The sequence below is a fragment of the Manacus candei genome, unplaced genomic scaffold (genome assembly GCF_025592945.1).
Source record: "Manacus candei isolate 608988 ecotype Guabito, Panama unplaced genomic scaffold, ASM2559294v1 h1tg000017l, whole genome shotgun sequence".
In the NCBI taxonomy this organism is placed as follows: Eukaryota; Metazoa; Chordata; class Aves; order Passeriformes; family Pipridae; genus Manacus; species Manacus candei.
The window spans coordinates 11,621,522-11,635,205 of record NW_026138065.1 but is presented as its reverse complement, the minus strand read 5'-3'; the positions used below and the strand labels follow the sequence as shown (position 1 = coordinate 11,635,205).

Genomic DNA, 13,684 nt, shown 5'->3' with positions numbered 1-13,684 from the left:
GAGGTTGACTCCATCATCTCCCTGGGCAGCCCATTCCAATGTTTAGCAACCCGTTCCATGAAAAAATTCCTCCTGATGTCCAGAAAAAAAATCTCAGTGATCCTAACATGCAGCAAAGCAGCTGTGCTGGGTTTGCCTGGTGTTCCCAAAATTGCCTTCTTTCTAGGTGAGCCCTGACCCCCAGCAATACAAGAGCTGGGCTGGAGTGTCCTGCCCGGTGCAGGCCAGGAGCAGGATTGCACTGACTCCCTTTGGGGGAAAACCAGATGATCAGTTCGGATCTGCCCTCTGGGACAGACGGGACAGATAGCACCCTACAGACCCCCCGCCCGAGGGAGCAGGGGTTTCTGAGGGGTGGAGAGGCAGGACGAGGCAGGACGAGGCAGGACCAATAGGTCCCACCTTAGCTTTCTGGCCTGCTCGTCCTCCTCCAACCATCCCTCATCCATCACCACTGGAACGGGCTGCGACGGAGAGCCCGGGCAGCAGCGCCCTCGCCAAGATGGCGCTCGCTCCCTCCCCGCCCAGCGCGGCCCATCACCGAGCCGTGCGCATGCGCGGCCGGGCCGGGCCGGACGATGAGCAGGCGGCGCGCGTGGCCGAGCGTGGCCCGGGAGGTGAGGGGGGGCGGGGGCCGGGTCGGGAGCGGGAGCACCGAGCGCCGTCCTTGTCCTCTCCGCCGGGCCGTGAGCGATGGCGCTTGGTGTCCCTGCTCCCGCCGAGCCCTGGAGCCAGTGCCGTCAGGGGCGGTGGGGCTGTGCCCGCTGCTGCGGCCCCAGCGCGGTGTGGGCCTTGCGGCGGTGGGAGTCAGCCGTGTGCGGGACACGGGCAGCTCCTTCTGCTTCTTGTGAGGAGCCCGGTGGTGAACCAGCATGTGAGGGGCCTGTAAATCACAGCGAGGAGGAGGGGGAAAGGCTGTTTTTTAATAACACACCTCCCTTGTAAAAATGCCTTTTTATTGTTGCACTTGGGTGTTTTGTCTCCCTCACCGGAGATACTCAGGAACTGTCTGGATGCAGTCCTGTGCCATGTGCTCTAGGATGACCTTAGGTTGGACCAGATGATGCACGGTGGTCCCTTCCACTCTGACCCATTCTGTGATTCCGTGATTCTGTAATCTGCTGAGTGGCAGGAGGGCTGCTGGTAAGCTTTGTTGAAGGTTTACATTTGTGTTAACAGTCTGAGTCGTGTTAGATAAGGTGTCTCTGAAGCATACGTTGTTCTGGCTCTTGTGCTGAACAGTGACTCCGAGGAGGCAGTGGAGAGCCTGTAGTTCAAATCTGAGGGTTGTGGATACTTTGGGGACAGCAAAGGCATGAAAGCTCATCCCAAATGGCTGAGATGGGGCAGAATCAATGAACCAGTGAACTTCACTGGTCACCTTTCTGTCCTGAAGACTTTCGGGTGAGATTATGCATAGCAGACCAAAATAACCAGAGTAGAAAGGCCAGGTAAAGGATTTGGGGCTTGTAGTTATTGTGTCATCAGCCATTAACCTAAAGGTGAATGTCACAGAATCGTTAGGGTTGGAAGGGACCTCTGGAGATCATCTAGTCCAATCCCCCTGCCAAGGCAGGGTTACTTACAGCAGGTTATACAGGAACGTGTCCAGGTGGGTTTTGAATGTCTCCAGAGAGGGAGAACCAAACCTCCCTGGGCAGCCTGGTCCAGTGTTCTGCCACCCTCAATGTAAAGAAGTTCTTCATGATGCTGAGGGGGAACTTCTTGGGCTTCAGTTTATGGCCATTGCTCGTCCTCCTGTCGCTAGGCACCACTGAAAGGAGTCTGGCACCATCCTCTTGGCACCCACCTTTGAGAATGCTGTTGAGATTCCCTCTCATCCTACTATGTCATATGATTGGGAGTTCAGTTTATAGTAGTTTTCTTGTCTGTTTCATTGGTTATGCTTTCATTAGAGACACAGACATTTCTAGACACTCTAGCCCAAATATAACCACCAAAGGGAGTCCAGAGGAGAGTGTGCTGACTGTCCAAGCTTCCCTTCGGTGAGCCTAGCAGGGAGTTGAAATGCTTTTTTGGTGGTTGTTGTTTGAGATATGGTAGACAAGGGGAGTTGAAGTAGTAGGGTCTACCTTACAAAAAGAGAGATAGTTAAAAGGTTGAGCCTGTCAGGGATCTCTTGGTCACAGAATGAAAAGAGACTGATTTTAGCTGCCAGAAAAAATTCTTGCAAAGTGTCTGGGGACTTGTAGTTGGTTTAGGTTTTGGGGGGTTTTTTTAGAAGTTGTTATGATGGAACACACTAGTTTTGAAAGGACTGTAGAACTACTCTTTTTTGGTGTGTTACAGGTGAAAACCTCTCAGTGCAAAGATACTGCTAAAAGATAAAATTCTTTCCACTTGCAGTGATGACAAAGGTACTGAATAGCAGTTAGGGAGGAAGAAAACAAAATCCCTTTAAGCCAGAGGAAGAGAGCTGTGTTTCAGGTATCAGAATGCATGACAACCAAGATATTGATTTCATAATTTAAACTTTTATTCTGTTTAGTATTACCTTCTGAGCTGTTATGATTGTACAGAAAACTTTCCAAATGAGTCTTAATATGACATTATACATGATAGTTTTGAAAGGCCTCATCTAGGCAGAGTCATGCTTGTTTAACTGAAGTCATGATGCTAAATGAATGCAATTTTCCTATCACAGTGGCTTGCACTTACAAATTGTGGGTGTAATTAATATGATCTGGTTTAAACCGATATAAATGCATCTCCATAATGTTGTGGTGGTTTAAACTCACCTCACTTCTTTCCTATAGCTCTCTAGTCTTTCAACAGGCAGCCCTACTGACAATGCTGAGCTGCACAGAACTCTCTTGAGGAAACTCGTCAGGCAAATGAAACTGAGGAGACTGGTCCATTTTGTAGCAAAATAATGAAAATGGAAAGAACTTAAGAGAGTGACAAGGATGATCAAAGGTGTGGAAAACTTTTATGCAAGATTCTGCCAGGCATTCCAGGTCCTTTTAAGCTTGAAAACACAACTGCAAGGGGACCCAATATAGGTCTATATGCTCTGCATGCTATTTGTAACTTTAAACAAAGAATGAACCTTCACTGTCAATAAAAAATTAGGGCTATCAAATGAAACAAGGAGCTGACTAGCTCAGAACAAACAGAAGGGGTTCTTCCCATAACCTGTGGCTGTGCTGTGAAACTCCCTTTCAGAGGATGTTGTAACCCTTAAAAATATACTTGTGGATCAGACAACAACTGAAAAAAAAATAACGGAAGCAGTACAGTGCATTAAATGCAAAGAGAACACCCTGCACTCAGACAGTGCCAAAGCTGTAAAATGTCAGGTGTGTGTTTAGAGAAAGTATTGTTACTTTGTGCATTGCTGCTTCTGACAGGGCAGTTCCTAATGACTATCTATGGAAGAGCATAAAGAATAGGGAAAAGGCCGACATAGTTTTTACTCAGTAAAGCTGTTCTTACAGAATTTTTCAAAAAGCACTAGTCTGAGCTGAGGCAGGATATGCTTATGGGATAGTCTCTCCAAGGCTGAAGGAAGAGATGCAGGTAGGATCCAGCCTTTTCTCCTTTAGCAATGCAGAGGGTTGTTCTGCAAAAAAGAGTTTGCTGGAGGATCATCCTCTGCTGTGTAGTAGCTTGTCTGATAAATATTTCCAAGCACACTGTGGGTAGAGCATGTGTGAAATTATTTGCCAGCATGCAAAATGATTCCAGGAGCGTGGAGAAAATGGAAGTGTGTACATGAACTGCAAGTTACCACTTGAATTTAAACAAAACTTGTTTCTGCTGGACTGACAATAATCCAGCCAAATTTGTGGATGAAGGAACCGTTAATTTTTCTGTGAAAAGAATGGCTCAAGTATGCTGGCAGGTGATAAGGCATGTAAAGACTGCTCAGACAAGGGTTTTTGCATTTGCCCCTACCTCTTCAGTTGGCTTTGATCTGTTTTATGAGGGTCACAAGATGAAAACCTCATTACCTAATGCTGTTGGATGTCAACGTATGTGTGATAATGGCTCTTTGCCAGTATCTTAATTAGGGAATTCATAAAAGCAGAGGGTGGATGCCAGTTCTTGAAAAGCGCTTTTAGCCTTTCTGCTGGAAAGAAAGATTTTATTAATTCATTACAAAATGTATTAAATGGGATCCAGCTCAACTCTGTAAGCAAAGCTGCTTCTTTTTCTCTTCTCTCTTTGCCTTTATGTGAGCCATTTTGGGCTTCCTGCCTAACATGGTCCCCGCAAATGATATTTGTAATCAGCATATAAGTCAGTTTGGATTGAAATCCATTCCAGGTCCCTCTGGCTTAAAAAGGTTTCCAGATTGTGAGCGAGTATTGCCAGAATTCAACAAAAATAGCCCAATGCCTTGTCATACCTGTGGAGCAAAGGAGGCATCTGGTCTTAGATCTCTGTGTGCATCCAAAGCTGCTGGGACCTGACTTTGTGGAGTGTCTAATGATGAGCTTCAGAAGGGCAGCTCTGCATGCTCTGAGCTGCTGCCTGGATGTGAAGCACCCATTTCACTCACCTCTTTTAACTGGCACTACTTATAGATGTTGCTGGGAGTGAAGTCCTGTGTCCCTGCTACCAGCTGTGAACTGAGTTGTCATGTGAGCTTTCTGAGTGCTGCATTTCAGCTCTGTCCCAGAGGATTCCCTTCATGGAAAGGAGAGCTACAGGGAGGAAGGCTTCGTCGTTGCAACTTATGAGATACTGTGCTGAGCTTGCCACTAAAATGATAAGGCAGTGTGAAGTGCAGGGATGGGTCAGCTAAGCGAGCTTGGCTCTTTCTTTTCCTGTGGGCTTCCAGTATGCCTAGGTACATACCCCAACTAACCTTCTCCTGTATTAGTTAGTAGGAGGGAAAGCTTTCCATCCACAGCTAGCTCAGGTGAGCCCCTGCTTTTAGGATTGCTCTCCTGGAGAGCTGCATAGGGAATTATGCCAAAGCTCAACAGATTTTCTTGTGCTACCATTTTACAGACTATGCTCCCCTGGGAGTTTCCTGAGCAGCCCAGAGAGTAATCAGTAAATCCCAGGCATTAGTCTGATTTTTCCCTGTGCTTATTTTCTATTTCTGCCTTTCCTTTGTCCTGCAGTGAAGAATTATTTGGATGACTGAGCTGCCGAGAACTCCTGGCTTCCAGGAACTGATCCCAAATCCCAAGTGAGGTAGCGGCGTTGTCTGAGGCTTCTAGTGCAAATGAGCTACCTTCAGGAGGCAGATGGTATTGTCCCAGTTTATAAGTGGGGAAACTGAGGCATGGTGAATGGATAACATCTGTGAATCCTCACTCTGTCCTTTCTTACAACCCCCAATTCCCTAGACTAGCTGGAAGAGCAGAAATAGAGAGATTCTGAAGGAAAAGTATTTTGTTCATTCAGCAGTCTGTTTCTCCTTCCTTACTTCTTTTTTTTTTTTCCTGATTATTTTCTGTCCCTTGTGCCCTCAGCTCAGCAAAGCTGATGGTGCAATTCTAGGGCATGTGGTTTATTAGAAAATTATTGCTCTCCAGCAGGGGACCCAAACTTTGGTTTTGATTTAAGAGCAGTAACACCAGTTGAAACTTTTAAAGTATTATGTGGAATCTGGAGATTTTTAGTCAGCAGAAAGTAAAAGCGTTGACAGAGTTGGGTGGAGTATCCTCTTGTTGAGTCTCATGAAATGAGGGAAGAATGGGCAGAGAATGTCCTAGTGAGAGCAACTGCAGACTGCCCAGGAGGAGCAGTTCTGGAGGAGAGGAGTGCAGTGGCATGGATTAATTTAGTGGTGGGGTTGGCAGCTGACTAAAGCTCTCATTAAATTGTTATTGTTTAACATTATTTTTAAATGTATTTCCCAGGAAGGCATGGTGCATTGTAATAAGTTTACTGGCTAAGGAGTAGCCAAATAACACATACTGGAGCATCCCTTGCTGTGTGTGCATGTGAGGGTTTCCAATATCTAAGGGAGCAGAGACAGTCATTTTTAAATGGTAGGAGTTGGTAAAGGTGATGGTAGTTCTTAAACTGGACTGGATGGACCACCCCACCTCTACTCTGCTGCACTCTGCCATTAAATTAACTTGCTGATAACTGTGGTCAGAGCTGACCTGGACAAAGCCCTTACTTGGCCCTGAAGCATCATGCTGACTGACCTGTAGTGGATGACATACTGATGAGCAGCTGGAATTAACATTCCTAACTGGCACAGCTGAAAATGGAGGAGAACAGTTTTCTTTGCCCTGACCAAATGCATTTTAAGCTGACATGATTCAAAAATATCCATTTCCCCATCCAGGCAAACCCAAGCATTGCCAAACACAGAAGTGCCGTTCTATGTGCTCTGGATCAGGTGATGTGCTTTGGTGCTCCCCTTGGGCTCAGGGGAAGCTGTGCAGGTGCCTCTGGGGAGCTTGGCATCTCAACGGCCCTAGCAGAGTTGCCTAATAACACAGGACTTTGAAATTGCTATCTGGTAAATAAAAGACTTACTTGAGCCTTGTTATATGTGTCCTCCTGCCCAGCTCTGCTGTGCTCCTTGCAGTGAGACTATTCAGCTGACTGGCTAAACTTCTTTTTATGGTCTGTTTTGTTCCCCGTTTTGCGTCAAGCCTCTTCTCACGTCCTGCTTATTTATGATGCTTGCCTGCCTTTCCTGAGCAGAAGGTGTGAATTGCTAATGAGCTCTGGACAGAGCTGATCCCCAAAGCAACAATAATTAGGGATCACTACCTTTGATTTTGTTTCCCTTATCACTGTTTATGGGAGTGTTTGTGCTCTGAGCCACCTTAGAGCAGCTTATGTCCAGGCAGCTTATTCCACCTCAGTACTTTTCCTGGGACTGTGCTGCCTCTCAGTCTCTAGTGTGTTAAGGCTCCCACCACAAAGAGGCTGTGCTGCCTTCCATCTAGCCAGCCCTGGCCTTCCCTGGAGAACCAGGCACAGCAGGAGTGTTGCGCTAAGTAGCTAAAAAGAGAGGTCATTGCCATCTCAGGGCACCAAGGCTGTTTGCTTTCAGGCTAGGTTGTTATGTTCATATTATCTGATTAGTCCCACTGTTTCCCTGCTGGCAGCAAGCTTGAAAGAAAGTTTTCCTAAAGATGTCTATACTCTGGTTGCCAGGCAGAAGAGAGGAATGATTCCCAGAACTGTTGCCCACGGTAGGATTCCCTCCTGGGCAATCCCTTTGCACACAACTAGATCAACCCCTCCTGTGCTTAGCCACAGTTACTCCCCTCCACAGGAAGACACAGGAGGAGGGTAGCTGTTAGGATGCTTGATGAGGAGACACAAGGAGATGACCAGTGTTCTTCTGCAGGGGAACATGTTGCTTCCAAAATTTGGTGCAAGTGGAAGGTGTGGAGGCAGGGTTGAATGCTCTCTTGAGCATACTCTGCAGACCACTGTTGCTGTTGTAGATTTAGTTGGGTAAAAGATGGTAGGTATCAGTGTTTCTTTCCCCTTTTTCCCCCTTTTCACCCTCAGACAGCTGAGGGTGCTTCGTAGGCACATCCCATGAACTTCTGCATCCATTCACAATGCTAAATCAAGACCTTGTACCTCAGGCTTTGGCCTAGGCCAGTCTCTTTTTTTTCTTCTTAATTGCCTAAAGATGCCTTAGATCACATCTTTGCTTATGGACCCACATGCAAAGAAACTAGAACAGGCTGGAACAGGACCAGATCCTAGCAGAAAGGTGCTGGCCAGCCACACAACTGGCAGCATCAGGGCTGGCTTGGCTGTGTCTGGCATTACGATGTCATAGTTGCCTGGGGTATAATACAGGCTGATCTGGGAGGTGAAGGGCTTTCTGTGCTGTGAGCTCTACACAGAGCTGGGGCTCCTCCCTTGATTAGGGCACGAAGAAGGTGGAGTGGCTGAGCTGCCACCCTTCTCATCTGCGTGGGAATGGATCGGTGTTAGCTGAGGCAGGAAATGATGGTGACTGGTGTGATGTTTTTCAGATCGATGGACTGGAGGAGAAGCTGGCACGCTGCAGACAGAGCATGGAAGAGGTGGATCTTAAGCTGCGCAGGGAGAAGCTCAGCCCTGAAGGAAGGTAGTGATGACCACCTCCTTCCACAGGTGTGGCTGTGCACTTCAGCTACCTGTCACCCTGCTGTAATACTGAGCAAGGGCTCTTGAAAGGATGGGAGTCTGTGGTTCCCCATGACAAGACTCTCTTCCCCCAGCTTGGAGCTTACTTGGGGAACTTGCTGTTTGAGAAGTTCAGTGATATATGGAGAGAGCTTTATCTTGTTAACAGCCTGACTCCAACCTGCACCACAACCAGACAAGCAGTGCCCAAAACTTGCCACTTAATTTGCAGATCTGACTCCTGGCCTGCTAGAAGACAGCTCTGTGAGTCTGGCAAAGGTTTGCTGCATGCTGTTGCTCAAGCCTTGCCAAAGCTGCATGAGTTCAGTCAGGGGCGATGTGCAGCAGCTACTACTGAGGGCCAAACCAGGCTGGGATGCAACTGCAGAAGGGGCTGAGAGAGATTTCCTGTGCCTATGTTGCACGTGTGTCTGGATGTAGGGATGCATTGACACACTGGCTTTTTGTGGGAAAGCTAAGAGGGACAATCCCCCTGAAATCTGTCACTGCTGTAGAGGTAGCAACTGTTGGCTTCTAGAGCTGGGATTCAAGGAAGGACTTTGGCCTGGATTTGGTAGCAGACAGAGGCACAACCTGCTTTCTCTTGAGTGTGAAGCAAGAGATTCTAAGTCTTCCAGCTGATTCTCAAATCTCTCAGTTTGAGGATATTCTTTCAGTCACCTGAGATTAGCTCAGTTGGTCAGAGCTTGGAGCTGTTAACACCAGGGGCATGGGTTTGATCCCCATAGGGGCCATTCCCTTAAGAGCTGGACTTGATGATCCTTGACGGTTCCTTCTAATTCAGAATATTTTGTGACTCTGTGACCAGCATCCTACTGCTCTGCTCCTAGCAAAAAAGGCCAGGAAGCTCAGTTATAGACCCAGGGAGTGGTTCTGTTGATCCTGGTGTTTGCTCTACAATGCTGTCCAGCAGAACCCCTTAGAAATGATCCTAGCAGTGGTGATGTCTCCATACCCTGATATTTATCAGCCTCAGTTTAACTTCTTTGTTAAACTCTCATTTGCACTCTCCCCTCCCTGCTCCTTTACTGGGGTTTTAGATCCCCATCCATATTTAGACAGGGTCCTGTCCCTCATCTCTTTAGCTCTTCATCTCATCAGTCCTTTTCTAGGCGTAAATTCTTCTTGTTTACTGTGTGTATTCTTTATCTGGTACTTAGATGGCCAACAACCAAACCTACAGTTGTGATAACTTGACAGGATGGAAAAGATGATGGTTTCTTTCTGAAATATAGGGCCTAGAGCAAAGAACTAGAAATAGAGATTCCTGGGGCCTTTTCTGAATTTTACAGCTTGTATGGAGATAGAAACAGAACTTCAGTTGCCCTATTCCAGACCATTTGAAAAACCCTGAAGGAAGGTACATACTGTGACGAAAATTATTGATTCGGTGCACAGTACACAAAGGAGAGCTCTGCTTTCCCACTTTGAAGTTCAGTTGTCATGGTTTCTTCATGTCTCATTCTCAAAGCTTCTTCCCTTGACTCTCTTCACAAGGCAAGTTTCTAAGCAGCTCAGTCATGTTGGTAAATGTCTTCTCACTTCCTCCTGGCTGCTCTCCCCCTTGCCTTTCCCCAGCTGTATTTAAGAGCCCTTTCCTCTCCTGCTGCTCTGCTGTAGTTTGCTTTCTTGCCATCCCTTACTTGACTGGCTGTGCAAATAGATTTGGATTTCTTTCCTCCTACAAGTTCTTGCTCTGCCCCAAGGGGAACAACAAACTCTGTTACACTTACTGCCTTCTCGGAACCAGGAGATAATTTGTTAGTGCATGTGTATTGATGTTCATAGTCTGAAAGGAGTGACTGTGTCTGCACTGCCAGAATGGAAATGCTGCTGCTTTCAGGAATTTTGTTATGCATTTATATTTTAAACTGTGTATTAATTAATCATCTTGTGCAGTTTAAGACAAGGGCTGGGCTGGCCTGTTATTATCATGAGTTTTCAGCATAATAACAGGTTGCTTAACTGGTTGCTATTGAGCTTGGATTCAGCTTGTTTCCTTGAGTTTACCAATTTGTGTAAATTGGATACCTCCCAACACAGGGATCCCGGCTTCTATCAGTGAGAAGAATTACTGTTGCAGCACTATGCCAGTGTGCTGGAGGTGCAGGATTCTGCAGAGAGCACCTGGGGACCCTGCCCTATGTCAGAACTTCCTACCCCACCTGGGGGAACTAAAGCAGGGGCTCTCTGACACACAGACCCCTTTGTAGCTGCTTCAGGAACACTGACACTGTCCTGAAAGAAGAGACAGGAAGCAGTTTCAAGGAAGGCAAAAATAATCTAAAATGCTGCATCGCTTCTCTTGCCCAACTGGGTGTTTCTAAACTGTCATCACTCCACAGTGAAGGGTGAGGGGCTCATTCTGTGAGCAGATATCCCCAGCAGTGGGACAGTCTCTCTTCCATCATGTAAGCAAAGAAATAGGCTGTGTTGTGCCTCGCAGGTAATGAACTCCTCTTCTCATTACAGAAAGTCACTGGAGAGAGAGAGAAACTTACTAATGACCAAAGCTGACAACTATGGTAAGAGCTTCATTAAAAATGGTCCCTCTGGGCTGGATGGGATCAGTGCTGCAGCTTAGCTTTGTCTTCAAGCTCCTGCCACCTCTGACTTCTGCCTTTGAATTTAAGTTCAGCCAAAGGGAGCTAGACTGAGGGAAATGTAGTCAGCATATTTTGAGTCTGTATCCTCCTGCTTGAGCTGTGCTACCATAGGGGAAAAAAAATAAGCATCAGCTAATGAAGGGGGGAAAATGTCCCTTTCACATACCCCAAATTACTAGTCTTTAGATAATCATAGCTAACAGATCAGCCTGAGTAGCTTTTAACATTTCTTCCCCCCCTTTTTAATTTTTTTTCCTTTTTTTTTTTTTAATAGAAGCTTGCTAAGCAAGCTGGCAAGTGCTATCAGGAGTGTTGCAAAGTATACCTTCCTTGGGGAAGGTTCTTACTGCATCAGTTTCTGGGGCCACTCAGCACAGGACCATAGGGATTCACACTGATGTGCTCCCTGCAGTTCTAGAGAGCCAGGGTCTTTCCTTGCTGCAAGTCTTGCTGTAGACAATTAAAATGAGAGTCCCTCCGCTCTACCACAACTTGACAGCATGTCCATTCCACCAGGAATGCTGCTTTGCACATCTTCAGACTCCTAGTGTTGATTAGTGTGTTACCTGCTTGACAGTACTTTAAGGCCTGGAGAGTGGAAAGCCAGCAACTTTTTAATTATAACTCCTGTTAAAGGACTGTTTCCAGAAGAGTAGCCATTACTTTAAATAGATTGAAAGCTGTTCCCTGAGGAGCTACCACTAGAGACAGCAGAAGACTCTACACATCACTGCCACTCTTTCACCAGCCAGCAGTCAGCCAGCACTGGCAGCAAAGTAGTCTGACAGCAGCTCAGACAGCAGCAACAGCCTCACCTAATGGTGATGGCTGCTCCTTCTGGAACAGAACACACTGCATGTGCACAGAGTCTTTTTAGATCACTGCTATGGCCTCTGATTAAATCTTTACTTATTCCAACTGACACACTTGAGGTCATGAACTGCAGCTGCTGATGATGGCATTGCTCCATCACTTCAGGCTGGCACTGCTGTGTGTGAGGTTATGTGACCTCCTGCCCGTGTCACCTCCTCTGGGGCCTTGCAGATTTAAGCAGGTTGCTCTGCAGTTGCATGAGAACGCTTGCATTACATGAAGAATGGGGGCAGAAAGAACAGCTAAGAGTCTCTTTTGATAACAATACCAGTTTAGGAACTGCTGGAGGCTGCTGGTGCAAACTGTAGAGGCAGTAACTTGTGCAGTTACTGCAGATGAACTCAGCAGCAAAAGCAGTCCGACTCTGGAGACAGGCCCCACCCAACCTTGCCCTGCCAAACAATTACTGCTGTTCGACCATGCAGTGTTTAGTGCTGTAGGCCTCACTGCTTGCCTGTGCCACCCAGCAAAGTTTTGTGGAACCAAACTAGCCAGACAGGAGTTCTCATCTTTTGTAAAGGAAACAGAAATGAAATGGAGATCAGAAGGCTCCATACTTGCAGTAGCCACTTCCTTCATCTCTGTGTATCTGTGGTGGTTCTGTAAACCAGGGCAAGGAATAGCAACCTGTCTCTAAAAAGCTTCAGACCCCAACAGAATGAGTGTCTACGCTCAGACCTGTTCCACACTCATCCTTCTGAAGCACAAGGAAACCCACATTCTGCAACATTCAAAGGCAGCCACAATTGTATTTAAGTAAATTTTAACGATAGAAAAAGCTACCAGGCTGTTACCTCTAGAAGATATTAGAAATAGCTCTTAGCCCTCTGTCTCCTTCATTCTTTTAGGGAACAAACAATTATTCTAATGACAAACTCTGTCCTTAGTAGAGGCCTACAGCAATGTCATTTGCAAACAGAAACTGGTCTGGCACTGAAGTATTCCCAAGCACAAGTGTCAGGATGGGAGTTAGCAAATGAAAGGGTTCCCGCTAGTTTACTTCCTGTTTGGCACATCCTATAATTGGCAGCTTTGCGTACCGCTCCCAAAATGTTGCCCATGGCCAAGGTAGCTTTGTGCTTTTAAGAGAGTTTTGAAAGCGGATGTGGCTGCAACATGATGAACCTTCACAGGCAAGGCTTTTGTTTGTTTCCCAGAGAAAGAACTGAGTGCGCTTCGCAAGGAAAATCGCAAGAATGCTGCCCTTGCTGTGGCCATGGCGTTGCTGATTGCTCTTATTTACGCCTGCTGGACGATGTGATTGCAGTCAAGAATTCTCCCTGCTGACCAAATGACTCCCCTGCAAGGAGTGCTTCCTCCTCTCACCACTGTGCCTCCAAGAGTGAGGATCAGCATTTCAAAATGTTGTTCTTGTTTACTGTCTCCAAGCCTCATTGTAGGGAAGATTTTTCTCTGCAAATTGAGGGGGACAGGAGACAAAACAGAAATCACAGCACACTTGCACTTGAAAATCAGGTCAAACAGAGCTCAAGGTGGTGCCATCTTACCCAAAACACAGTCAAGACCACCCAGCCTGATGCAGGAAGACAGTTTGTTCTCCTTTTGAAGAGGACCCCTGTGGTTGCAGACATGCCACTTTCTTGGCTCCTGTGACTCAGCCATAAGATGAAGGGACACCAACCTCAACTGAAGAGTAATCTTGAGGAATTGCGACCTTAAGATTTTATGTGTTTGCAGAGCTGCACTAAAGATGTTTCCTCCTCCACCCTGACTTACAGGACCAAAGGAATCCTACCTCCACAAAACCATAGGTACGTAGGTATCTCTTTTTATGCAAGCAAGTAGCGTACAACTTCAGATCTGGGTGCTTGGGCTTTGAGAAGATCTGCCTGCCTCTCCAATGCATCAGAGCTTGGTAGCCATTTTGTGCCTTTGAGAATCAGCACTTGCAGAAGAGAATTAACTAATAACTGCCAGAAATGGAAGTGCTTCTGTAGGGTTTTAAATAAAATAATCCAACCTTGTAATTTCCTGTTCTGTGATTTTTTTTAATTTCTCATTTTGTCCTGTTTCTCAGGCAGTGCTTTATTCCCATCCTACCATCTCCCTGCTGGCACACATTACACATAATAAGCCTAGACTGGGTT

At 46.5% G+C, this 13,684-nt stretch overlaps 1 protein-coding gene across 2 annotated transcripts; it reads left to right on the top strand.

Moving 5' to 3' along the window:
* The first annotated feature begins 551 nt into the window (after nucleotides 1-551).
* Nucleotides 552-13,564, top strand: CCDC167 (coiled-coil domain containing 167). Of its 2 annotated transcripts, none has more exons than XM_051783454.1 (4): nucleotides 552-617; nucleotides 7,944-8,038; nucleotides 10,570-10,622; nucleotides 12,734-13,564. In XM_051783454.1, exons 1-4 carry the CDS (start codon nucleotides 579-581, stop codon nucleotides 12,835-12,837), a joined length of 291 nt encoding a protein of 96 aa, XP_051639414.1. In that variant the 5' UTR covers nucleotides 552-578; the 3' UTR covers nucleotides 12,838-13,564. The 2 variants fall into 2 exon arrangements, with proteins under 2 accessions (XP_051639414.1, XP_051639415.1); XM_051783455.1 differs by lacking the exon at nucleotides 552-617 and adding an exon at nucleotides 5,136-5,225.
* Nucleotides 13,565-13,684: the final 120 nt, after the last annotated feature.

Bases quoted from the DNA above. Each gene is read 5' to 3' on its own strand.
- CCDC167 (XM_051783454.1), top strand. From the start codon at position 579: ATGAGCAGGCGGCGCGCGTGGCCGAGCGTGGCCCGGGAG. The intron at 8,039-10,569 runs GTAGTGATGACC...TTCTCATTACAG, and splicing joins AAGCTCAGCCCTGAAGGAAG to AAAGTCACTGGAGAGAGAGA. The intron at 10,623-12,733 runs GTAAGAGCTTCA...TTTGTTTCCCAG, and splicing joins GACCAAAGCTGACAACTATG to AGAAAGAACTGAGTGCGCTT.